This window comes from Anolis sagrei, chromosome 2 (assembly GCF_037176765.1).
Source record: "Anolis sagrei isolate rAnoSag1 chromosome 2, rAnoSag1.mat, whole genome shotgun sequence".
Classification (NCBI taxonomy): Eukaryota; Metazoa; Chordata; class Lepidosauria; order Squamata; family Dactyloidae; genus Anolis; species Anolis sagrei.
Genome location: NC_090022.1, coordinates 192,368,439 through 192,395,826, shown reverse-complemented (window position 1 = coordinate 192,395,826; position 27,388 = coordinate 192,368,439). Strand labels below are relative to the sequence as shown.

The following is a 27,388-nucleotide window of genomic DNA, read 5'->3' as shown; positions in this document are numbered from 1 at the left end:
GAGCTCATTCTTGCTCTCCCCTGATTCGAACCTGCAGCCTGTCGGTCTTCAGTCCTGCTGGCACAAGAGTTTACCCCATTCCACTGTCTTATTTATTTATTTATTTATTTGCTACATTTGTATACCGCTCTTCACAGCCCTCAGGCAACTCAGGACGGTTTACAATGGCAATGATTCGATGCCCAAAACACCATAAAATATTTAAAAACATTAACACATAATATAAAACCATAGCAAGAATACTAAAAACATACATCATTTGCATGTCCTAATAATTGCATAGATACCTGCTCTGTAAATTAAAAGAAACCAAAAATTTGAGTTGGGAGCCCAGTGTGCAGTAAGATACTGATCTACGGATCTAAGCAAGGGCAGATTTCCGATTCTTACACTCGGTCTGGCCAATCCATAGGCTCTGTACTGGCTGCCAATGTTTCTGCTGCCATTCCCAGGAGATCTCTTGAGACCTCAGTAACCACAGTCATAGGTAGCTCATTATAGGATATTCATGGGTTTCACAATGCCAATGTACAACAGGGTGTCTCTGTCCTCTCCCTCTCACTACATTCTTCTTACAGAGGAATAAGACATATAAACAAATATCTGTCACAAAATCTAAATACACTGAGCCCGTTTTGCTCCCATTCAGCCCTACCTATCCTTTGCCTCTCCCCTCCCTTTGTATTTATAGCTGTCAGACTTCGGAGTACAGAGTCATAAACCTGCTCTCTTTGCATGTGGCAATGTGTCTAAGTAATATGTTGAAGCGCCTCTGGGTCCATTAGTCACCCAGCTATGGCTCACCCTGCAGCTTTGTACCCCTTTCACCTACTTTGGAGCTTTCAAAGGTGAAATACACAGTATGTGTTTACCTGTATTTTTTTGAAAATGGGTTTCTCCAGGGAGACTGTGCCTATAAACCTAGTGGTATAAAATTAAGGGTAGCCTAGATTCCCTGGGGAAGTAATAACATTCGGCTGTAAAGATCTCTGGGTTTGGCCTTTTTATAATTCTGATTCATCATAATGTTAACTATGCTGTGTTAAATGTTGTTTGATCTCTCTCCCCCCCCCCCCCCCCATGTGAATCCTGATGCACACTTGCCCATAGGCAATGAAGGGGGCAGGTTTTCCCATGATCCATAAATGCAGCAAGCCCTATTTAGCTGCCATCTGGTGATAAATTGCTCACTTGGGCAAGTTTAGAAACTGTGAGCTGTCATTTAGCACCGTAAACTGGTTGTGCCCAGAGTTAGGATAATGACATGGTTTCACATCAGGGCTTCCTAGGAGATAGAGGAGGTGTCTTTCCCCTCTTCCACTGGCCAGCTTTTCCAAAGTGGTTTTAATTTTCTAATACCACATTCACTTGATTGTTAGGCTGCCCTGCGAGACCTGAAAGTAGATAGTACCATTGGATTTTATTGAAGGTCCTTAAGTAAATCATTAAAACAAGCCAATAAAATAGATCTGATGACAAATTATTTGATATCCCAGAGCTAGGTTGGCACAAGACCTTTTTACTACCTCAGGTGGAATAGCAAATTCTGTCCCACACCCAGATCACGTTGCATAGTATCTGAGGCTGGCCAAGTTATTTTGGCATCTCAGCCAAAAAGTCTCACTAGCACCCCTCCTAGAGGATAAAAATACACTAAAGTAATGGTTTATACTACATATGTTTAAATATAGTGCAGTAAATACATTATGTAAAAGGGTAACAATTTGCAGCTCTTTCATGTCACTCAAACACGTTTTTTAATCTTCTTTTGCAATAAATCACATGAACCCCAAACTATAACTTTTTGCTGTGCTTTTCTTGCCACCATTTTGCCTGCAATAGAGAGCAAATATCAAATGACTTCTACTTTTCCCCATCTTTTGTTTCCTTGTTTTCACCCCTTTTCAGTTTCACATTCCTGCAATATCTTTCAATAGCTGGATAAAGTTTGCCTCCATCATTCAGGAATAAAGTTCTGAGATCAATGTAATGCAAATCATAGTGTGAACATAGTGTGTAAGTGACAGTTCTTGAATCTTTCTGATGGCCTGTTCTGAACATGCTGGCCATAACAGGTACAGTAGAGTCTCGCTTATCCAACCTTCGCTCATCCAACGTTCTATATTATCCAATGCAATCTGCCTTGCACCTAGATTCACAGCTGTTTCAATACATTGTGATGTTTTGGTGCTAGATTAGTATATACAGTAATTACCGTATATTCCGGCATATAAGATGACTGGGCGTATAAGACAACCCCCAACTTTTCCAGTTAAAATATAGAGTTTGGGATATAAGCGCCATATAAGACTACCCCTCTTCCAACGCACACCAAATAAAATTTTAAAAGCATCAGATTTGATTTCAATATGTTAATTTTCCTATTACTGTACCTCCTTCACTGCCTCTCAGATCTCGCACATGTGCACCTGCACTGCTTCACTGCAGTCTTCAGGAGCGAGATCTGAGAGGCAGAGGAGAAGGAAGGATAATAGGATACAAGGGCGGGCCAGACAGGTAAAAGAGGTGTGTTTTTCTGTGCCCAGAGCCACTCTATCTCTTTTTTACATACCCTGGGCACCCCAGATGCCTGCAGCTTACTCCACCCTTCACTTACACCTTCCCGGTGAGGCACCCCTTCACCTCACCATTAAGTCCATGAATGCTGATGAATGGATTTTCTTCTACCGTACTTGTACAGCGTCGCCCTTAATGCTTTCATACAGTCGCTGCATATGGCAGGGACGCGGCCACTGCCATTTTTGAGCTCCCCCCACCATATACAGATGCTCCAATCCGGATTGAAAGTTTCAACGCGTGCTCTATAAGACGACTCCCGGTGTATAAGACTACTCCTAGCGTATAAGACTACTCCCAGCATATAAGTTTACTCCTGGTGTATAAGATGACCCCTGACGTTTGAGAAGATTTTCTTGGTTTAAAAAGTAGTCTTATACGCCAGAAAATATAGTACATTATGTTACCATGCATTGAACTGCTTTTTCTGTCGATTTGTTGTAAAATATGATGTTTTGGTGCTTAATTTGTAAAATCATAATGTAATTTGACGTTTAATAGGCTTTTCCTTAATCCTTATTATCCAACATCTTCGCTTATCCAACGTTCTGCCGGCCCGTTTATGTTAGATAAGTGAGACTCTACTGTATCTGAAATCATGCTCTCATTTTTCAGCAAAAACAAGAATCAGTGTTATTTTTTAAGAACTATGACATGAACTATTACGAGCTCGAGTCTACTTGTCGGTTCAGGAGTACCGCTGCGACAGGCAAAGAAGCTACCTATTTTGAAATTGTCTCCATTTCAAAGTTGCCATTTTTTTCATTAATGTACGTATCACTTCCTGTGAGTGGCCTCTTTGGTACAACTGCACACCCTGTTCACAGCAAAGGCTCAGCACTACTCAAGTGTAGTCAGTACAGAAAATCAGCAGTCTCCCAACTGAGAGACTTGAACCACTTCCTGCCTATGATGCACCTGGCAGCAAATTCTGTGGTTGACAGAAGTTATAAATAAGGATGCCACTGAAGAGGCTTAAAAAGTGCTTGGAGGGAAGGAGGAGGGTGAAGGCAATGTTTTGCCACTTTGTTTCTAGGGTCATTCTTCAAATTGAAAATAAGAAAGGAGAGCATGGGGAAGTAGGATGCCCTGCACCTAATTAGGGCCCATGCAGTTATATGTACACAAGGCACCTCCAACCGCCCGTTATTTTATGATAACACTATGTAACAAAATTTGGGGGGGGGGGGGACTCTGTTCCTGGTTTGAAAGTGTTATTGCCTGTTTAAATGTGCAGTGCTTACTTTGAAAGTAGTTGTTGTACTCCATAAACTTAGTTTTTGTGGCTGTCACAAACTATTTTGAATTGTGTTGTTAAAGGCTTTCATGGTCAGAATCACTGAGTTGCTGTGAGTTTTCCGGGCTGTATGTCCATGTTCCAAAAGCATTCTCTCCTGACGTTACACCCATATCTATGGCAGGCATCCTCAGAGGAAAACTCACAGCAATTATTGAATTTATTGTCGAAGGCTTTCATAGCCGGAATCACTGGGTTGTTGTAGGTTTTTTCGGGCTATATGGCCATGTTCTAGAGGCATTCTCTTCTGACGTTTCGCCTGCATCTATGGCAAGCATCCTCACTACCTCTGAGGATGCTTGCCATAGATGCAGGCAAAAAGTCAGGAGAGAATGCCTCTAGAACATGGCCATGTAGCCCGAAAAAACCTACAACAACCCAACTGTTGAATTGGCTGACACTCTATGACAATCGTTCTCAAACTGTTCTCTTCCAGATGTTTTGGACTTCATTTCCCACAATTCCTAACAGCTGGTAAGCTGGGTTGGATTTCTGGGAACTGAAGTCCAAAACACCTGGAGGAGCACAATGTGTTTTTTTCATGTCTTTGTTACCCTGTACCATCTGCCAGATGGTAATAATAATAATAAAAACGAATATTTTGCGTAAGATGGATCCTTAAGAATGTTCTGAACTTTCTTAAGGCTGTGGGACTTATAAAGTTCTTCCAAAAACAGGAGAGGGCAAGGAATGAGTCTCTGTGTGGTAGTGGCGACCCTTTGGAGCTCCTTCCTATCTGCCACTGTGCAGTTACCAAACCATATACAGATGCAATAGGTTATTTCCCTTCACTCAGTGCAGATCTGGGTTGCAGAGAGTGTATTTGCATGCATACTCCATTGTCAGCTCCATAGTGCTAAATGGTGATCACTCCTCATGATAGATTTCTTCACTGTAACATGAATGTACATGGATGTCTTTGGGGCAACCTCCATTTTTTAGTCCCATCTCTACACCTGCTAGATGGAAGCAGTTATCACAATGGTGGAATGGCGAAACTTTGATAACCTCTGTCCCTTCCATGTTTCTACCACAGCGATCCTTTCTCTACCCTATCACAAAGAAATGTGGGGTTTTTTTGTTGATAATATTTTAAATGATAACTTTTCGAAAGAGAGAAAAAATGCTCTCACTGTGCCCAGAATTTTTGCTTTGCTAACTTCTGTGTTCATATCATTGACTTTTCTTCATATTTGTTGAGCTCCGGCTAAGTCTTACACCCCTCTAACTCAATATATTATGTTGCAGAGTACTTGAAAGACGAGTTGGACAGCTATGTGAAGCAATTGCAGATAGTCCGAGTCATCCGACAGATAGAGAGGAAGGGTTTAATAACTGCCCGGCTGCTTGGTGCCAGCGTTGCTACAGGAGACGTGCTCACTTTCCTCGATGCGCATTGTAAGTAGTAACTCCCTCCACCAATGAGATCTATCCTTGATCTTGGCCTTTCTGGTGCCATTCTTTTCTCTTCTTGACTGAATCAATAGAGCTCATTCCTACAATCTTTTTCACTACCCTATTAGTGCTGCATCTATAAATGAATTGCAAAATGTGAACAAGCTGTGACAAATCTAACATACAACCAACAAGTACTCTTTATGGCATCAGAGGTGATATTCCTCAATTGAGTGGAGTCCATTCATATGTTCAATTCTTTTTTTCGTGTCAGGAGCTACTTGAGAAACTGCAAGTCGCTTCTGGTGTGAGAGAATTGGCCGTCTGCAAGGACATTGCCCAGGGGATGCCTGGATGTTTTACCTTCCTTTTGGGAGGCTTCTCTCATGTCCCCGCAAGGGGAGCTGGAGCTGACAGAGGGAGCTCATCTGTGTTCTTCCCAGATTCAACGAAGTGCTGCAAAGAAAGGGGAAAATGGGGATCAATTTGTTTGGTGATATATAACTATAATATCTTTTCCTTCTGATAATCCTGAAAGATTGCAGTTGACCAAGATCAAAATGGTTTTTAAAGGGTGAATTTGCATGATGTTAAAACATTAAAGAAAACAACAGATTCACTTTCCATGATCATGTGTGAAGGGTCCAAATGGTAATATGAACGAGTGTAAATGGGGTGTCCTGACAAGTATGTTTTTTTTGATGTGGCAAAGAATTTTATTCATGTATTTACTATATTTATACCCCACCCTTCTCACCCTGAAGGGGACTCAGAGTGGCTTACAGATAGGTAACAATTCAATGCCGCATGAACAGACATACAGATAAAATAAACACATACATTAAAACCATAAAATAAAAACATCTCAACCTCAAAACCAATTATTAAACCATGTAATCCAAAATCATATTCCAGGAGCCACTGCACTGAAAATTACTTTCCAAAATATTGGTCCAATAGCCACATTTTTAATTTCTTTCTAAAGGTCAGGTGGGAGGGGGGCTGATCTAATCTCACTGGGAAGGCAGTTCCACAGCCGAGGGGCCACCACTGAGAAGGCCCTGTCTCTTGTCCCCATTAACCACACCTGTAAATGAGGTGGGACTGAGAGCAAGGCCTCCCCAGAAGATCTTAACCTCCAAGTTGGTTCATAGAGGGAGATCCATTAGGACAGGTAAGCTGGGCCAGAACCATTTAGGGCTTTATATAGGCTAAAGCCAGCACTTGGAATTGAGCTTGGTAGCAGACTGGCAGCCAGTGGAGCTGGCATAACAGTGGGTTGTGTGCTATTCTTTTTCAGTTTCTATTCTTTTCCACATATAAAAAACATAGCCCATTCATCTATGTGTGTACAGAAAAAACAGGTATATGTAAACATTCTCTTTATAGTTGCATTCGTGATTGTTCCATTCTCTGTAATACACAAGTAAAGCAGATCGGATTGAGTTTTTATTTTATTTTAACAGATTTTATTCTCTTTATTTATTTTATATCTCACCTTTATCCCAGTGTGGTATTCAAGGTGGTTTGCAGCCATTTGAGAATACAATACAACCAAAAAAATGCAAATAGTAGAAAAGTTAAAACAATATCACATCAACTATCTGTTTAAAAAACAAGTTAAAATCCCAACTGAAAACACATTTAAAACACAATACAGCAGAAATATTAAATGCCTCATTTATCACAACAGGAGACATGATGGCCATGTATAAATATGTGAGGGGAAGTCATAGGGAGGAGGGAACAAGCTTATTTTCTGCTGCCCTGGAGACTGGGATGCTGAACAATGACTTCAAACTACAAGAAAGGAGATTCTACCTGAACATGAGGAAGAACTTCTGACTGTGAGAGGTGTTCAGCAGTGGAACTCTCTGCCCCAGAGTGTGGTAGAGGCTCCTTCTTTGGAGGCTTTTAAAAAGAGGCTAAATGGCCATCTGTCGGGGGTGCTTTGAATGTGATTTTCCTACTCCTTGGCAGGGGGTTGGACTGGATTGCCCATGAGATCTCTTCCAACTCTATGGTTCTATGTTAAAAACCAAATGCCTCCCTAAATGAACAGGTTTTAACTTACAGAAAAATTGTTTGTCAGCATGCAAGTTCATTGTACTGCAATGTGTTTGTCCAACTTGCATTCTCCCACAATTTCATGCAATAAATGTCCAATAATGTTCAGTGTTTAGTTGCCCTGTTATACGGCTGGTGTCATAAATTTGGCAAAATATAGATTTGTCAGCATTTCATTATTATAAAATAAACCAACTCTTATTCTGAATTATGAAAATTTTATGTATTGGTCATCTTTCTTTTCTTCTTGCTTATAATTGCAGTGGCCACCGATAATGTTTTGAAGTAATCTAAATAGTAACAGCTTAGTAAGAACATAAAGAAAAAGCCATGCATGCAGTTTTCCTTGCCATATTGGATAGTAATTTGGATAGAAACTGACCCTTGCTGTGCAGGTGCAGCAGGTGGAATATTTCTATATATTAAGATCTCAAAATGGCGTACAATAAAATCAGTTTAATAGATCTTAGCTATTAAAAATCAAAATGTTATGGGAATGTTTTGTGTGGTGGCATTTTGGGGTGATATGGCTGTTCTCTCCTTTCTTTCCTTAGGTGAGTGCTTCCATGGCTGGCTGGAGCCCCTCTTATCACGCATCGCGGAAGAGCCCACGGCTGTGGTCAGTCCAGATATCACCACCATTGATCTGAACACCTTTGAGTTTTCCAAACCCATTCAGTATGGGAAACAGCATAGTCGGGGTAATTTTGACTGGAGTCTGACTTTTGGCTGGGAGGCTATCCCACAGCATGAGAAGGAGAGGAGGAAAGATGAGACGTACCCAATCAAGTAGGTCCATGATAATTTTTAAAAAATCTCTTGAAATGTCTGTCTAGAGCAGAGCTTTCCAAACATTTCATGTTTTTTGGACATGCATCGTTTCATGACATGATCATTCAGTTTGACCTAGTACTCTGGGAAAAAATAGTTATTGGTTCCTGACATGAGATATCTTGAGATATACTACTTTAAAAACTATGGTTTGATGTAGATGAACAGAATTTGATGGATTTGGCTGCAATTTTTCCGATTCCCTCAGAATTCTTTGTCGAGTTTCACTCCTAGAAAATGGTACTGGAGACTAGGCTTGTGCACAGATTCGAGTTGGTTGGTTCCCTTCGGCCAATCCAGCTTGTTCGGCTTGTTTGGACAGCCATAATGGCAAGGTCTCAGCCACCATGTTTTTATTTTCTCCAGAACGGCCCACATGGCTGCCGGGTGCGGCTTCTTCTTTTCTATTTGGGAGTACGCAGGGCATGCTTCCTTTGCTCTGTTGCTCAAACCAAAGCTCCCTTGAATGGAAGAAAGGAAAGGATCCCAGGAATGGAAAGGGGAGTCTTGTAAGATCCCCATTGCCACCAATTGGACTGATCTTCCCAGATCTTTTGGCTGCCTAGCTGAAAACATATATTCCCATCAGCTGACTTTCGGGAGGCTCCCAAAAACAGATCTGGTGCCCAATGTTTTTGGATACCCAAAATGGAGGGGGGAGGGGCAGGGACAGGACATGGACTGAAATGTCCTTCTCAATTTGGATAGCACACAGATCTATCCCTTACTTCCACCATCTAATCTCGGGGAGACCACGAAAGCCTATCCATTAGCCTATCCATTAGCCCACCTTGTCCTGTGATTAAGTAGTTATATATCTTACTTTCACTCAGAGAGGTTGGGAATAGTAATTCTGTGATTGATATAATTGAAACTCTCTCTCAAACATATCTCAGAATCCTTTGTAGAGAAATCTGGAATTTTGCTTTGTGTGGTTTCAATTACCCAAAAATACTACAGTACAATAAGATATTTTGAGGAAAAAGAGACATTCATAAAATATTCATTACAACAACAGCAGCAACAATAATAGCAACAACAACAACAACAACACTTTGTTTATATTCCACTCTTCTCCCTGAGGGGACTTAGAGCGGATTACAGCATGTAAACAGACACAGGCAAACATTCAGTGCCTTTTACAATGTAATACAATGACACACAAATACACAGGCAAAGGCTTCTCCTTTCATTTCTGGCTCTTGAGGCGGCACTCATCTCCGGCTCTGGGGGAGGTGCTCATTTCCATTTCCAAGCCGAGAGGCCTGCATTGTCCATAGACACCTCCTGGTCGTGTGGCCGGTATGTCTGGATGAAGCATCTTTTGCCTTTCCAACCACGGTGGTACCTATTTATCTACTCACATTTGCATGTTTTCAAACTTCTAGGTTGATAGGAGCCAGGGCTAACAGTGGGAGCTCACCCTATCCTGCAAATTTGAACTGCCAATCTTCACGTCAGCAGTTCAGCAGCACAAGGGTTTAACCCGTTGTGCCACTGCAGTCCCAGTATGCTCATTATAATTGTTCTGTTTTATTATTAGTTATTATCCTTAATCTCTCACTGTGCCTAATCCATAGATTAAACTTTATCACTGGTATGTTTTTATAGTATATACAGCAGAGTTTTCCAAAATGTGTGCTGTGGCACATTAGTGTGCCGGCTGCATTGTGCAGATGTGTCACACAAATGTAACAAGAAATTACTAAAATCTTGCAACGTATATTATAATGGTAGAAATATATTTTTAGAAAAACATACATGGAAGGCTTTCATGAGATATGTTGCGTCCCCATACATTTCGTTATCACAATTTATGTGTGTGTTTGTATCTCTTATAAGGGGTTGCTTTAACCTCTGATTTGCCAGTAAAACTGAATTACTGTGTTGTGAAACGAGGCACGTCTAAAAAGGGTGTCCTCAACATGAAATGTTTGATACACAGTGCTCCGTAAGCTCTGTAGTTTCAGCTCTCTGCTGAATGTCTTGGAAAGTATTCAGCACAGAAAAGGAGGGACTATTGTACTGCTTAAGCACACATAAAACTCGTATCTTATTTGCAGTCTAAATATCACCATTAGCAAATCGCCTTGTCCATTTCCATATCACAAAAATTGGAAGAAAGGTGTGTTACCTCCCAGCATGTTGTTGCGTTAAAGGGAATTGTAAACCCCAAGTATAACCAAGGTACTTTGAGACTTAATGGCAGGATCTCCCCTTCCCCCTCCCCCTTTCCCTTGATTTCTCCCCTTTTCTGAACAAAAGCAGGCTAATGAGAGCCATGACATGAAAGAATCGAGGTTTGTTCCTTCTTCTTTCAAAGGCTGGCAGCCTCCTGTCTGTTTTGGCAGTGGGCAGCTGCCGAGTCATTAAAGTAACCAGTATCCCAACCTCTTAAAGCTTGAAATGACCTTGTATTCATAAAGTGGAAGACATTTAATACCGGCCCCTTTGACCCTTGTCATTGCCATAGCGAGACAAAATCCTGTTCCTCTGGCCTCAAGTACAGCTCCTCTTTGTGCGAAGGTCAGACGGGAGTCTGTTCTGCACGGATGAAAAGGGCTCAGGGATTCCTCCTTTGTTGTTGTTGTTGTTGCTGCTTATTTGGGGAAGGGAGAGAGCTTGGCCACTTGGCTTGTCAGCAGCTTCTAATCTCTCGTATGGTTCCCCCATCTTCACCCCGGGAAAGAACAGATCAGTGTTCCAGAGAAAGCCTCGTCCGAGAAACCTTTTTGGCTCTGATCTCCTTTCCTTCTTTAAGGCAGCAACAAAAAAGTCCAAGGCAAGCAGTTATAAAAGCAAGGCAGGTTGAAAAGCTTTAGTCCCTTGAGTGCTCCCATTTCTGACTTGACAATATGCATTTACAATAATGATATCCAAGACTGAAGAAAGCCCTTGTCTGGCTCTAAAACAGCTCTCCTTGAATTCCATAAATGAATGGACTCCATCCTTCTTCAGCCTTGTGGCTGGGTTTCTACCAGAGGGGTGTGTGGGTTGTATGAACCATACTGGGTGGTGCCATCTGGGAGTGCACGTGGGTGGATGAGTGGGGCGCACTAAAATGACTCTCTATAAAAAATTTATTCACGGTTTATTTATTTATTTTCTGTATTTGTATACCGCCTTTCTCAGCCTATTGGCGACTCAAGGCGGTTTCCAACAAAACAGTGTACGTAATATCATAATACAAATTAAAACATTAAAACAGCATAAAACACAACAAGGCAATAAAAACAACATCATTAGCTTCTCCTTATTATCAAGCATTGTCCAGTTCCATCGTCAAACCGTCAGATTTCCTATATCAGTTACCTATATCCGTTACTCTGCATTTGTGAACGCTTGCTCAAATAGCCATGTTTTAACTTACTTCCGAAACGTTAAGAGGGAGGGAGCAGAGCTAATCTCTCTAGGGAGGGTGTTCCATAGCCGAAGGGCCACCACTGAGAAGGCCCTGTCTCTCGTCCCGCCAAACGTACTTGTGACAAAGGCGGGACCAAGAGCAGGGCCTCCCCGGACGATCTCAAGGTCCTTGATGGTTCGTAAGTGGTTCCAGCAGAAATGTATTTTATTTTATAAAACACTATAGTTAGTTGAAACCACAAACTATGAAAATGAACAAAATCTGGCTACCAGTATTTAAAAAAACTCTAAAAGTGGGACAGTAAATAAAGAGCAACACTAAAAAAAATGGGAATTCCAGACAGGAAACAATCAGGGCCAGCTAACACCTCTCAACAAATTATCCCCCCAGGCAGGAAGCAGCCAGGCTTTGAAGCTGCAAGGTGATTCAGTGTTAATCAAGGTGGCCAATTACAACACTCACACTTGCCTCAGGTAGACAAGAGTTCTTTCTCCCACCCTGGACATTACACAGGTATATACACCCCACTTGCCTAGTTTCCAAAAGACCCCTCAACCTCTGAGGATTCCTGCCATAGATGTGGGTGAAATGTCAGGAGAGAATGCTTCTGGAACATGACCATATGGCCTGGAAAACTCACACCAACTCAGTGATTCTGGCAATGAAAGCCTTTGACAACTCAGAGGAAGCTGTTAGGAATTTCAGGGAGGTTGAACCATGTATTGTAACAGCATCTGTTTCCATATTCTGTTCAATGCCTTTCTGTATCCTGCTTAAAACTGACATTTCTTTTTCAGGACTCCTACCTTTGCTGGTGGCCTCTTTGCCATTTCCAAGGCCTATTTTGAACACGTTGGCTCTTATGATGACCAGATGGAGATCTGGGGAGGAGAAAATGTCGAGATGTCGTTTCGGGTAAGGAGGAAAGGTACAATATGCTGCTTATGGTGGAGATGTGAGTTTGTGGAAAGTTTTTGTTTTCCAGCTATACTAACATTCATGGTACAAGACTAGGTGTGTTTTGGGTTTTTTTGGCTAGTTCTTTTTAAAATGCATTCCTGAGGGACATTAGAAGGAATTTTCTGACTTGACTTGCAATGTGTTGGTTTTAGACCAGTGGTTCTCAGCCTGTGGGTCCCCAGGTGTTTTGGCCTACAACTCCCAGAACTCCCAGCCAGTTTACCACCTGTTAGGATTTCTGGGATTTGAAAGCCAAAACATCTGGGGACCCGCAGGTTGAAAACCGCTGCTTTACAGTATTCAGTAGACTTAATTTTAGAATGCTGCTCTTTCAAAACTTATAAAATCCTGATTCAAGTTTGAAAAAAAACTTTATTTAAAAATCTTCAACAGTCTTCACAAAACTACTTTTGGTCTATTAACTTTTATGATTCCCAGACAGTGTGGACATAATGGAGAAGGATAGGCCATGACATAATGTCAAGGCAATTGTAATCCATTGTATGCAAGGCATCCAATATCTTTTTCAGGACCCCGTTTGTTCTTCTTTTTCTTTTTTTCTACATTTTTGTCCCACACTTCCTCTTTATAAAAAAAAATCCTGGAAATCTGCCTAGTGTTGTGCTTCTCTTATTTTATCCTCACAGCAGCCCTGTGATGTAGGCTAAGCTTAGAGGTGCCACATGGTCCAAGATGCAGTACTAGGTTGCTTTAAGTTAAGCTTCAGTCACAATAATGTGGTGCCAAGCATGATGAAAACCCACATAGAGGCTACTTTGTAGTTGCCTCTTTCCAGGGAACCACAGCATAGTTGAAATCCTGGGAACATGCAAGTGATGTCCTTCCAACTCATAACTTTAGAAAGAAGGACCTTCACACTTCTATACACGGTGACTCCCGTATCCTAGGAATGGGGATCTGTGATTTCATTTGTTCACGTTACATGAAATTTATATTCTCCAGACATTTTGTAGGTCCTCCAATGCATTTTGTAGGTCCATGATAGCACAGCGGGCTAAACTGCTAAGCTGCAGAACTTGCTGACCAGAAGCTTAGTGGTTCAAATCTGCAGCACGGGGTGAGCTCCTGTTGTTAGCCCCAGCTTCTGCCAACCTAGCAGTTCAAAAATATATAAATGTGAGTAGATCAATAGGTACCACCTCAGCGGAAAGGTAAACTATGCTCCATGCAGTCATGCCAGCCACATGATCTAGGAGGTGTCTATGGACAATGCCAGCTCTTCAGCTTAGAAATTGAGATGAGCACCACCCCCCTAGAGTCGAACTCGACTAGACTTAATGTCAAGAGCAAACCTTTACCTTTACCAAGCTAACTGTATGGTATCCTTGAGCCAAAAGGTCTTTGCTTCAATAGGGTTTACTATTATCCGCGAAATCCAGGAATGTATCTCTGACGGATATAAGGGCCATGTTCGCTCTCATGAAAATAAACAACTGAAAAGTGATGGCTGTATTTCTGTAGCAACCTGAAGTGCCCCATGTTCAGTTAACTAATTAGATCTGTGAACTGGGGTTCTGCACATAGATGCCGCAAAAAAAAGTTATCAGCATTCCATGAATCATGGTTATAATAATCAGTGTGATGCCTTTGTGTCAAGAGAGGCAACCAGTGCTGATGTGAAGGCTCATGACATATAGCTATCATGGAAAATACAGCTTGGAAGCCAAAGCAAAAATAGTTTTGGGACCAACCAAAGTGCAACAATAACGTGCAAGCTTTTGAGGTCCCTCAATTTTTCTGCAGGTAAGGTGCCACCCAAAATAGGGAACTAGGGAGAAAACCTGCAAATTAGTTCCGATGCTGTCCTGACAAGGCCTGTAATTCAGCTGATATCATGCAGGAGACGTCCCACTGAATGAATCATTGCTAGGTATGCAGGCTTCAAATTACACCTACTCCCGCATACTAAAATAGAAAACCAGTGATTGTTCTCCATTTCGGAGGACAAAAAGGCTCAGTTATAATTTATAAAGAATGTGCACTGAATTTGATCGTGGCAAGCACATCAATGCCACATTATTGCAAAATCCTAGAATTATTGGAAAGGCATAAAGCACTCTGGGAAAACGCAAATCTGGTAATTTGAACAGATTGCATTGGAAGGAAGGGGGTGAAGAGAGAGATTTATTGAAGAGAGAAAGTATTTCTGTTCTTTACTGTAATGAAACACTTCCTATAAATACCCTAAAGGCACCAAATCCAATCTGAACTTTGAAGCTAAACAGAGCCAGCCTTGGTTATTACTTGGATGGGAGACTACCAAAAATTCCAGGGGCTGTAGGCTGTATTTCAGAGGAAGGGAATGGCAAAGCCCTTTCTAAATATTTTTTTTGCCTAAGAAAACACTATGAATCAAAAGGCAACTTGACAGTATACGCACAACCCCTATATTAGGGCAGATTAAATGGATTTCCCATTCTTAGTCTATCACTCTTATCTGTTACACCACACTGGTTCTTAAAAAATAAAAAGCAGCTATGGGACTTGGAAGGGACAACGGCCTCGTTCTGTAGTACATATTATTACTGTTGCAAATAGCAACCATAGAATCATAGAGTTGGAAGAGACCTCATGGGCCATCCAGTCCAACCCCCTGCCAAGAAGCAGGAATATTGCATTCAAAGCACCCCCGACAAATCGCCATCCAGCTTCTGTTTAAATCTTCCAAAGAAGGAGCCTCCACCACACTCAGGGGCAGAGAGTTCCACTGCTGAACAGCTCTCACAGTCAAGAAGTTCTTCCTAATGTTCATATAGAATCACCTTTCTTGTAGTTTGAAGCCATTGTTCCATTGCATCCTTGTCTCCAGGGCAGCAGAAAACAAGCCTGCTCCCCCCTCCCCCCTTCTTCCTTGTGACTTCCTCTCACAGCGTCTACTAATTATTGGTTGTGTATCTAATTTAGATTGCTTACTGTATTGTATATGTGCGTATCGGTATGCAATTTGGCCTGTTGTGGGAGGGGCTGTAGACCATGTGATCAGGTCTGGGCTTATCCAGGACTCAGATTCCATTTTAGAACTGAGTAGCGTTTAGACTTCAGTAGGAACAGTATGCTGTACAGAAGTTATTAGACTCCATTGGACTTTCAGACTAGACAGAGACTCTATTAGACTCAGTACAAAGAGATGCTTTGAACTATGGACTATTGATTCTAAGAAAGGTGCCCCGTGTTGCCTACACAGAGAAACTACTTCAAATTCTACTTGTAACTGGATTGATATGCAAAGTACCAGTATGCTAAATACATGAGGTTTGTTGGAAAACCAACTATGTTACTTTTTTAAAAGTCTACTTTATTTTTGTTCTCTTGAGAGCATGATTTAAAGGCAAGTATATTTTTAGGGAGAGTAGGTGTAACTAAAAAGAACACTTCTGAAACTCTGCTGAATGTATATATGTATGTGTATGTATGTGTGTGTATGTCTCTCTCTCTCTCTCTGTGCATGTTTGTGTGTGTCTGTGTGTGTGTGTATGTGATGGAGAATGCCATTTTCCCAAAAGGTTATGACTCTTAACAGGTCATGCTTTTTTACCAAGACATTATGGCATCATTTTTCAAAAAGGTTGTCATGCTTTTCCAAAAATAAAATCTCCAGAAGGTTATGGAGATTTTCATTTTCCAAAAATTATAGCCATCTCCCAAAAGCCGTTACCCATCAGAGAAGAAAGTTCCCACTGAGGAAGAGCTTCCTTGCAATGGAGAAGGGATTGCCTTTGATAGAAAGAGGTGGCTAATATTCCCCCCATTCTCATCTTCCACCCCAAGGTGATTCCCCTCCCCTGCTTCAAAAATAAAACAATGGTGAGATGCAAAATATAAAGATGTACCTCATATATTGTTCATTCTTTGAAAAGTTGTTACGCCCCCTCATGACATGAATGATATATTTTGACCCAGGTTTGGCAGTGCGGAGGTCAGCTGGAGATCATTCCCTGCTCGGTGGTTGGCCACGTCTTCCGCTCCAAGAGTCCGCACACCTTCCCCAAAGGGACCCAAGTCATCTCCAGAAATCAAGTACGCTTGGCTGAAGTCTGGATGGACGACTACAAGGAAATTTTCTACAGAAGGAACCAGCAAGCCTCTCAGATGGCTAGAGAGGTATTAAAGCAACTTGTTGTTTCGGAGAGTATGTTTGTTGTTTTGGGAGAATTGATTTATGCCAGGTCTAATAGATCAGAGGACAACAGACAACCAGTGCCTATCTAACGTATGGTGAAACTGGTTCTCTTAGTTGTAGAAAAGTGCCTTAGATGAACAAGAAAAATCACCTGGTTAGCCATATCTCAATAACCATTTTAACAAAAAGAAGGGTTCCAATAATATTGTGACATTTAAAGAAAGTAATAATAGATAGTCAGATTCATGCAGAGGTTGAGAATCAGTAGCTAGTATCAAGTTTGTGCTTTACCTAAATACCAAATGGAAGTATTGAGATCCATTAACCTGGCTATGTGCCTCTCTAGAAAATTAACATATTGTTAGCATTCATAAATTACATGATGCACATATTTCTGTCTTTATGGAAGGCTAAAGAATTCTTCTTCCAAAGAAGAATTTGAGACATATTTTTCAGTATGTAAGAAAGGAGAAGCTTTTGAACCCTTTATAATAAGGAACACATTATAAGGAACATTACTTGTTGGAAATAGCAACCTTCTTCAAGCCTCCACTAGTAATTTGTTTTGTATATGATTCTGCTTGCTTACGGTATTGTATATGTATGTTTTGGTATGCCGCTTTCCCTTTACTCTATGTTTTTTGGGGTTGTGGGAGGGGCTGCAGACCACATGATCAGATCTGGGACTGCTCAAAGCTCAGACTCATTTGAGACTTCTGACTCCATTAGAACACAGACTCCATGAGATGCCATGAGACTTTGGACTGTTAAGAGCAAATCCATATTGCTGTTGATTATAAGAAAGATACACTGTGTTGTCTACACCAAGAAACCACTTCAAATTTCAAAACTATATGTAATTGGATTGACAAGTTATGTGTCTGTATACTGAATACAGGAAGGTTGAGAGTAAACATGTTTCTTTTAATGAAGTCTGCTTTATTTTTGTCTTTTGAGAGCACGATACTGAAACCAGATATTTTATGGGAGAGTCAGTATAGCACTTATCTCTGTTCCTAACAGATCAGAGACAACTAGATTATCAGTTTAACAACTCAAAGTCAAATTGCCTTGCATAAGTTCATGTGGTTATATACCACTGAAGAGAAGATTTTATTCAAACAGGTTTTTGGCTCTTCTCTGGAAGATCAAACTTTTACAAAAGGTTGTGATTTTCAAATGGTTGTTTTTTCTGCAAAAGGTTATGGAGATTCTGGTTTTTCAAAAAGCTTTGTTGTTGTTGTTGTTGTTGTGTATTCGTTCAGTTGCCTCTGATTCCTTGTGACCTCATGGACCAGCCCACGCCAGAGCGATCTCTAAAAGGATATGCATTTCCAAAATTGCTAACAATAAGGAACACTTGGTAACCTTGGACTCCACGTATTTAAATTTGCCTCAGTTCTAATAAACTGGGGTGTCCAGCCATCAATTTTGCAGTGGATATTTTGATGTTTACCAAGCTATGGTGTAGGGATTAACTCCAAAAAGAAAACCTCCAGTATTTTAGAAAACAGAGAAATTGTGTTTGCCAATGAAAACAGAAATTGAGCCCAATCTCTATAGAAGAATCCTGACAAGATATGTCACTTTTAATCATAGCATTATACAAAACAAAGAACAAAGGAACTTTCAGGATTATTTCTTGTAGGGTTTTTCCTTATTTACTCAATCCCTTTAATAATGAATTCCATGCCATGAGAGATGCTATTATCCCTGCATCCTGATACATATTAACACATACTCTCTTTGTTTTTGTCAGAAAACATACGGAGACCTCTCTGACCGACTTAATCTGAAGGAGCGTTTACACTGCAAGAATTTCACCTGGTATCTGCAAACCATTTATCCTGAGATCTTCATCCCAGACCTTACTCCAGCTTTCTATGGAGCTGTAAGTGCAAATGCGTTAACTTGTTTTTCACTTTTTCTGGACATATGTCCCATCATACTGGACATGGAAAAAGACAATACAGCACCAACCTTCTCGGTGACCAGGAAAATGAATCAAAACTGGTTTTGTGGGATGTTTTTGCTTGTGTTCAGGAAGAAACCTGTCAATATTTCTCCTCCAACTTTATTGTTTATTGTTTTGTATATATTCTGGGGAGAGGATTGATCATCTATGCCCTATGTGAGCTAGGCAGTGAGGAAGAGAGCTTCCCTCCCCAAAACTCCAAAAATGAAATGAAAAAAGCCTACAATGAAAGGAAATAATTACTCTCCCTGAGAAGTCATTTGTCAAAACTTGGTCATTAGCATGAAGTAAAATCTTTTCATTTCCCTAGTCTGTTGATTTTTTGTTTACACTGAAAGGGGCATAGTGTGTCTCATAGCTTTACAAGGTGCAGCAAAAAGTAAACACATCAGTAATTGGAAAAAGGAACTTAAAACCTCTGTCAATATTGATTTGTTTCCAGTTTTCAGACTCTTGCTTGTTTCATTTTTTGGAAAATGGAAATCCTCATAAACTTTTGGAGATTTTATGATCTTTGGAAAGGCATGATCTTTTTAGAAGTCTTAACTTTTTGAGAAATGATGCCATAACCTCTTGGTAAAAGCATGACCTCTTAGAGTCATAACCTTTTGGGAAAATGGCATTCATGCAAGGCAATTAGGTTTCTCAGCTGTTAAAATGATGTCCTAAATATCTCTTTGAACTGTTAGGGACAAAGAAATGCCAGTGCACGCGCACACACACACACACACACACATACAGCAGAGTTTCAGAAGTGTTCTTTTTAGTTGTTCAAAAACAACTAAAATATAATATATTTGCCTTTAAATCATTATCTCAAGAGACAAAAATAAAGAGACTTCTTTAAAAGTAATATAGTTGGTTTATTTACAAACTTCATGTACTCAGCATACAGGTACTTTGCATATCAATCCAGTTACAAGTAGGATTTGAAGTAGTTTTTCTGTGTAGGTATCACAGGGCATCTTTCATAAAATCAACAGTCCAAAGTATTTCTCTGTTCTGAGAGTCCTGTCTAGTCTGAAAGTCCAATGAAACATCTAAGCATATAGTTCCTGCATTGAAGTCTAAAGCATACTGTTTCTAAAATGGAGTCTGAGCCCTGAACAAGCCCAGATCTGATCACATGGTCTGCAGCCCTTCCCACAACAAAGAGTTAAAGAAAAAATGCAAGTCAATACATACATATACAATACAGTAAGCAATTATATACACAAGAAATAATCAGTGGTGGCTTGAGAAGGTTGCTATTTCCAACATCTTTTCCTAACCCATCTCATCAGTTATTTTAAGCAATCATTCCAATGTCTAGCCAGTATTAGTGAATTCTCTGTTTTGAAGCCTGTGGCACATACACATGAGGGAAGCAAGAATGCACCATACTCCAGATAAATCAGTTTTCAGCTAGAAATAAAGGGTTTTGAAAACAAACGTGTACTCTCCTAGCTCCAAATCTCACCTGTGAACTGCCATAACTATTTACTGAGCTGTTTGATGTCATGAATGTTCACCAATATTCCAACTGCTGTGAAAAAATATGGACTGGAGAATAAATAAAGGGATTGCATCCTTGTTGTTGTTGTTGTTGTTGTTCATTCGTTCAGTTGTCTCTGACTCTTCGTGACCTCATGGACCAGCCCACGCCAGAGCTCCCTGTCAGCCACCACCACCCCCAGCTCCTTCAAGGTCCTATTGGAAAGCTCTATCTTGTTTCTGGTTTTGGCTGTGCCCCTAAGTGTGTTGAATTTTCTTGGTTACAGATTCGAAATGAAGGAGCCAAACGCTGCTTGGATGTTGGAGAGAACAATCATGGAGGGAAACCATTGATCCTGTATCCCTGCCATGGAATGGGAGGGAACCAGGTATGGAGTTGAATGAAGGAGGATTTTGGTGACCTCCATCTCCTCTCATGCATTTGCATGCAGCCCAGACTCTACACATCAACAAGAAGTCCACATTCAAGGAGTAGGGGAATGAAGGATAAAATGCATGCCCTCAACCTTTGATAATTTTTTCCCATACCTAATGTTAGAATTAACATAAAGAGAGTAGCATTAGGCACATGAAGCTTAGTTTATTGGGTAAGCTCAAGAATGTTCTGGAAACTTCGGTCCTTGCATGGTTTATATCAGTGGTTCTCAACCTGTGGGTCCCCAGGTGTTTTGGCCTACAACTCCCAGAAATCCCAGCCAGTTTACCAGCTGTTAGGATTTCTAGAAGTTGAAGGCCAAAACATCTGGGGACCCACAGGTTGAGAATCACTGGCTTATATTGTGTTCATGCACTGAACCAAGGCCAAGCAGGTGTTTCCATTGTAATTTCATTTGCATCCATATTATTTCAATTCTGGATGTTTTTTCTGTTTTTTGCTTTCCAACAAGCAAGGTTTTCTCCTGCCTCTTCCCATTCCCAATTTTGTTCTCATCTTCTTTTTGTTCCCAGTACTTTGAGTACACCTCCCAGCGAGACCTACGGCACAACATTGGCAAGCAGCTCTGCCTCCGATCCAAGTCGGGACCAGTAGAGTTAGGGGACTGTCACTATACAGGGAAACACTCCCGGGTACCAGAAAATGAAGAATGGGACCTGACTAAGGTGGGTTTCTTCTGGATTTCCGAAGCATAGACTTCTTTTCTTAAATCGGTTTGCTTTTTTTGGCACTGACTCTTGCCAATAGTTGCATCTTTTGCTACCCTTTTGCTAGGGATGTATTTTCCATTTTTCTAGCTGTGACCTGGCCAGGCTAAAGTGGCCACAGGACACTGCTGTCCTCTCATTTCTGCTGGGAAACAGCAGTTGTGACAGTTGCTTGTAGGCAGAGCTTGGACATAACACATTACAAGTAAAGATACCTGTATTTACTCGAGTATAATGTGCCATCAAATCTAATGCACACCTCATTTTTCAAAATCTTGAAACCAAAAAATGAATTTGCTGCCAAATCTAATGTGCAGCAGCAAAAAGCATGCTCATTATAATTTTGCCAAAAAAGGTGCACATTATATTTCAAAATAAAAGTGCTAGAGCACCAAAGCTTCCAGCAATAGAAAAGCAAACTTTGGGGTGCATCTATACAAGGCATGGGCAAACTTTGGCCCTCCAGGTGTTTTGGACCGGCTGTTCGGAATTGTGGGAGTTGAAGTCCAAAACACCTGGAGGGCTAAAGTTTGCTCACACCTGATCTATACTGTAGAATGAATTCAGCTAGATTGCCTTGGCTCAATACTATGGAGTCAGGCTGTAGTTTGATGAGATTTTGATGAGGTTCTCTGCCAAAGGTTGCTGATGTCTCACTAAACTACAAATCCCAGGATCGCATAGCATTGTGTCATGGCCATTGAATTGGAGATGAGGTCCCACAAACAGGAGCTCCAGGTGCAGCTCCTGAAGCAGCTTCCCCTTTTGCTTTGGCTCAGCACTGCCATTACTGTATGAATCGAATCAAATTCGCACCTCGATTTTTGCAAGATTATTTAACCAAAAAAGGTGAGCATTAGATTAGAGTAAATACAGTATTACTAAGGGCCCCCTGGTGGCACAGTGGGTTAAACCGCTGGGCTGCTGATCTTGCTGACCAAAAGGTTGGTGGTTCAAATCCAGGGAGTGGAGTGAGTTCCCGCTGTTAGCCCCAGCCTCTTGGTTTGAAAACATGCAAATGTGAGTAGATCAATAGGTACTGCTTCAGCAGGAAGGTAACAGTGCTCAGTGCAGTCATGCTGGTCACATGACCTTGGAGGTTCCCGTATGAAAGCCTTCACTTGAGTGGTGGGCAGTATGGTGTTTGTGGAGGACACTGGAAGGGGTTGTACGTGTTCACAGTTCTCACTGATCTGCAGTGTCATTGGAGAAATGGCCATTGGTGTCTCCTGAATAGTGGGAGCTATAGCTATTTGTGGAAGTGGCAAACCTGTCTGTGGAAGTGGACACCCCAGCCACACACACATACATGTTTTCACTTTTATTATGAACATTTTACTAGATCATCGTCTCACCTCATAATCTTGTAACAATGGATAAAGTGATTAAACTTCAGAAAGGAGAGCAATTCCAAAAGCACAATGCATAATTAAATGTATTTTCTTCTTTTTAAAGGATCACCTGCTTATAAATATGGCAACTAAGAAATGTTTATCTGCAAAAGGTGAACATCCCTCCATGGCTTCCTGTAACCCTGCAGATCCCTATCAACTTTGGTATTTCAGCTAAAACCCAGCAAAAACAAACCACTGCAAGCCACACCAGAATACTATGGACCTCCCATGGGAGATTTTTCTATTTTTCTAGCCCATTCTTCAGAGAACAAGAGGATGAGTCCAAGAAGAAAGGGAAAGGACCCATTCAGATATGCTGCATAATCACAAAAACCTACCTGCAAAACACTCATGTGCCTTGATGTGAAAGGATGGCCCAAGAGAGAGAGAGACAGCAAACCCTGATGTATATCTTTATTTTCCTTTTTTCTTAGTAAAAGTTCCAAGCTGGTATGTTTGCTCATTAAGAGTGCCATATGGATTGTGAATCAAAACTCCATATTGTGAGATGGACAGTCTTGGTAATTTTTATTCTACAGTAGACAAGATAAAAAGTGGGTATTTTGTATGATGTGAATTCCAAAATATCCCTAAATGCATACGCTGTGTACAGGGCAGGCCGTAGCATCTCAAGGAAACTGGCTACAGAGCTTTGTTTAATAAATAATGTGTCTGTAGGACTTTAGAAGATAATCTGACGCCAAAGACTTTTAAATCTGTTACATAGGACATGCATCTTCTGACAGTAGTGGCCTTTGAAAAGTGAAAATGTGTCAAAAAGGCAAAGAGCGAGAATTGTAGTGCTGTCTTAGTGTGGCCTTTGCACAGAGATACTTGTGGATCATGATGGGTAACTGTTTCTGCCAAAGATGCAGAAGGCTAGCCTGCATTTAAAATAGCAAACACTGGAGTGCAGTGCTGTTGCATGATGGAAATCCTCAGCCCTTTGCACAGGCTGCGGTCTGTGCCTTACCTCAGGCTTTGGGAACTTTCACCAGCAGCAAACTGTGAATAAGGGCTAATGCCGATGGTGTCTGGGCAGCTTATCCTTCTTCCAAAGATAAGTGGAAACGAGAGGAGACCACTTTTTGGGCTCACACAAAGGAAAGATATCGGGCATTTGGCATTTTGCCGAGCCTCTATGACCCAAACCCAGAGCAGTTTGAATCCTCGCCATACAGACATCTAGAAAGGATGAGATCGACATGGCTCTCTACATGTCTGTGCAGGGTTTATAGTCCCTCGCTTGAGGGAAGGTGGGTCTTGGCTTGGGTCTTTTCCTTACTTCAGTAGCCTCACTTGTACATTGCCACAGTAGGAACCAAGAAAGCTGCTAAAGTGCCTTTACAAAAACACCAGCAGAGAAAACTATCTCCCTTGAGGAACTCTTTTTTTGTGGAGAACTTCAAAATCACATGAATGAAGACCAAATAAGAAAAGAGGGATTTTTTTTTCGTGGGTAGGAGGAGCTGGGAGTAAACTGACACTATGCACAGTTGCCCACTCAAGTAAATCCTCTGCTTTCATTGTTTATGTGCTAGAAATATTTAGATGTCTTTTGTCCTTGGAATGAATTGGTATTCTGCTTAAAGCAAGGTTGTGGCACCGTTCGCAGCACAAAGTAGCAGGCACCTGACTGACACTGAGCCTTAATATTTGTATGACCTGTAGCTGCTACTTAGAACTTACTTTTGGGGAAGACAACTCTTGGAATTGCTTAGCCAGAGGATTGTGGAAGTCGGGGTACAGAAATATTACCCCTCCCCTAAGCTCTGAGCTGCTTTAGCTTGGCACTCTCAATTTAATGCAAAGGGAAGACTTGTTTGATACAGGGATCAAATTGCCTGTCATTCTGTTTTTCTTTCTTGGAAGTCCATGACTGGTTTCTGTCCCATTTTAAGCATCTTGGAAGAAAGCACAAAATTGTAGACTCTTCCTCGGTTCTGAATATGGAAGCTAGTGTTAGTGTTCCCAGGTGACTGTGTTTATTTCCAGAAAGGCTTTGGATCCAGTGGAAATGGCCTAGCCTAGAATTCCCAGTTGGAAACAATAAAACTGAAATTGTATTTTACAAAAGATTTGTGTCTGTCTTTAGTTGTGTTTGAATTAACCTGCAAAAGTTGGGTTTGTTTTTATTTTCTTTTGTTTTTTTAAAAGAGCGTCATGGTTAGGAGTCCTCTCATTCCCTCTTACATTTTCCACTACCAGCACACTCTTTACTGGTCAATGCTTTGGCATGTGGCTAAGATATGCAATGTGGGGTCTGAGTCCCTTTGAAGAGAGAGGGCGGAATATAAATAAAGTTATTATTGTTTGAAACACAACAAGATGAGTCCACAGCAAACAAGATCACTCTGCTGGCTGTTGTATTGGATCTCACGTCGAACACTTCCCAAGTGTCTAGGACTGTGTGATGCAAATAATGCGTGCAGATCCCAGTAGGGTGGCCTTTTGCAGCTGGCAGATGGTAATTTTTTTCAGCGCCGATTGTGTTTTAAGTACAGGCCAAGGTCTTTAGGCACTGCACCCAGTGTGCTGATCACCACTGGGACCACCTTTACTGGCTTGTGCCAGAGTCTTTGCAGTTTGAGCTTTATTATTTATTTTTCTTTATTATTTATTAAATTATTATTATTATTATTATTATTATTATTATTATTATTATTATTATTATTATTATTATATGTCTGTGGTGCTGGAGGAAAGTTCTAAGAGTGCCTTGGACCGCAAGAAGATCCAACCAGTCCATACTTCAGGAAATAAAGCCCGACTGCTCATTGGAGGGAAGGATATTAGAGACAAAGTTGAAGTACTTTGGCCACACCATGAGGAGACAGGAAAGTTTAGAGAAAACAATTATGCTGGGGGAAATGGAAGGAAAAAGGAAGAGGGGCCGACCAAGGGCAAGATGGATGGCATCCTTGAAGTGACTGGCTTGACTCTGAAGGAGCTGGGGGAGGTGACAGCCGACAGGGAGCTCTGACGTGGGCTGGTCCATGAGGTCATGAAGAGTCAGAAATGACTGAACAAATGAACAACAACATGTCTGACCAGCATTATTTTGTGCCAGTCCATCCTGGTTGTTCATCCCTCCTTCCTCCTTCCTCCCCACCTCTCTCTGCCCTATACCTTGCTCTTTCCTTAAATGGGATGTTTTGGCAAGTCAACATACATGTTGGTCATTTCCCACCAGGAATTTGTTGTGTGCCTTCAAGTCATTATTTATGATAACTCTTAAGGAGATTCCTCCTGAACATTAGAAAGAAAATTATGACTATAAGAGCTGTTCAACATTGGAACTCTCTGCCTTCGAAAGTGGTAGAAGTTCCTTCCTTGGAGGTTTTTAAGCAGAAGCTGGATGGCCATCTGCTGGAGGTGCTTTGATTGTGGTTTCCTGCATGGCAGGAGGTTGGACTAGATGGCCCATGTGGTCTCTTCCAACTCTACTATTCTGTGATTCTATTACCTTTTCATTAAGTTTTCTAGGACCGAGTGTGTATGACTGACGCAAGATCACCCAGTGGGTTTCTATGTCCAAGCAGGGCATTGAACCCTGATCTCTAGACTTGTAGTTCAATGCTCAAAGCACTGTACCAAGCTGGCTGTCCTAGCAGGAATACTGAACAACAGACCATTGAAACAAAAGGAAGCTGCTTTATTTTATGTGTTGTTTTTAGGCACTTTGTGTCATATGTAAGCTTCCCCGAGTTTCTTCGGAGATATGGAGGTAGGGTACAAAAATAAATTATTATTATTATTATTATTATTATTATTATTATTATTAATGGCAGGTCTGACTTCTTCAGTATGCCACTCGGTTCTGTCTGATCAGTCGCAAGGGTCTTTCACATAATCTGCTTATAAGAATTAATTTTGAACTGGAGGTACTAGCAACTGAACTCTGTGTAAAACATTCTAGGTTAATGCTGCAGCAAAAAAAGGTCAAGTGCTATTTTTAAAGAGTTTTTTTTCTGGCAAACTACAGAAAGAAAGACTAGAGAAGATAACAGAAGAAATATAGCAGGTGCGCAAGATATGCCACAGTACTCTGGGATATTTGGATTGGGAGGGGGCATCATAAATAGATATTTCAGTTTGACATCCTCCTCTAACTTAATTGATTTGCACTTTAACAGCCCTAAGGAAGTTTGGCATTTAAATTAAAATAGATTTGGAAATGTCAACTCGTAGATTATGGGTCTCTTTCTGGGACTGTTTCATGGCAATCTTTCTTGTTTCCCTATATCTGGGTTGATATTTAATCAATCTGAGTGAGAGACCAAAATGTTACTAGCATATGTTTATTTGTGAATGTGAAACCTTTTATTTTTTATATTCATAATTATTTTAAAGAATAGATGTAGGCGAGTAGAGCAGGCTTGTCAGCACAAAGAACACATGGCATTGTCTCACACTGTGAGAAGCCTCCAATCCTTCTATTCGAGCTGTCAACTCCTCCTGGCAAGAGTTGCTTGGGATCTTTGATAGAGAGAAACTAAAGAATTTAGTTAGTTCCTGGTGCCCTGTATGATTAATAAACCATAATATGAAACTTTCCTCTGGGCATATAGTGAGCAGAGAGGTTGAGAGAGAAAGCTTATTGAGAGCACCACACTTATGAAACAACTGCCTCTCCACATTTATCCCACAGATCTAATTCATTTCAAACTCGAATGGCTTTTAGGAAGGTGTTGCTATCTGTTCTCTTTTTCAAGCCGCTCTTATGTGTTCTGTAGATGTTATACTGTCC

General features: G+C 41.0%; 1 protein-coding gene across 4 annotated transcripts in view; it reads left to right on the top strand.

The window, feature by feature from the left end:
* Window positions 1-24,714, top strand: part of GALNT6 (polypeptide N-acetylgalactosaminyltransferase 6) — a 74,964-nt gene extending 50,250 nt beyond the window's left edge. For all 4 annotated transcript variants that reach the window (XM_060762799.2, XM_067464291.1, XM_067464292.1 and 1 more), the window contains exons 4-11: window positions 5,123-5,272; window positions 7,891-8,125; window positions 12,329-12,446; window positions 16,413-16,613; window positions 18,392-18,523; window positions 20,368-20,469; window positions 21,050-21,202; window positions 22,700-24,714. In XM_060762799.2, the coding sequence (XP_060618782.2) occupies window positions 5,123-5,272; window positions 7,891-8,125; window positions 12,329-12,446; window positions 16,413-16,613; window positions 18,392-18,523; window positions 20,368-20,469; window positions 21,050-21,202; window positions 22,700-22,813 (1,205 nt within the window). In that variant the 3' untranslated portion in view covers window positions 22,814-24,714. The remainder of the gene's footprint in view (window positions 1-5,122; window positions 5,273-7,890; window positions 8,126-12,328; window positions 12,447-16,412; window positions 16,614-18,391; window positions 18,524-20,367; window positions 20,470-21,049; window positions 21,203-22,699) is intronic.
* The last annotated feature ends 2,674 nt before the right edge of the window (window positions 24,715-27,388 follow it).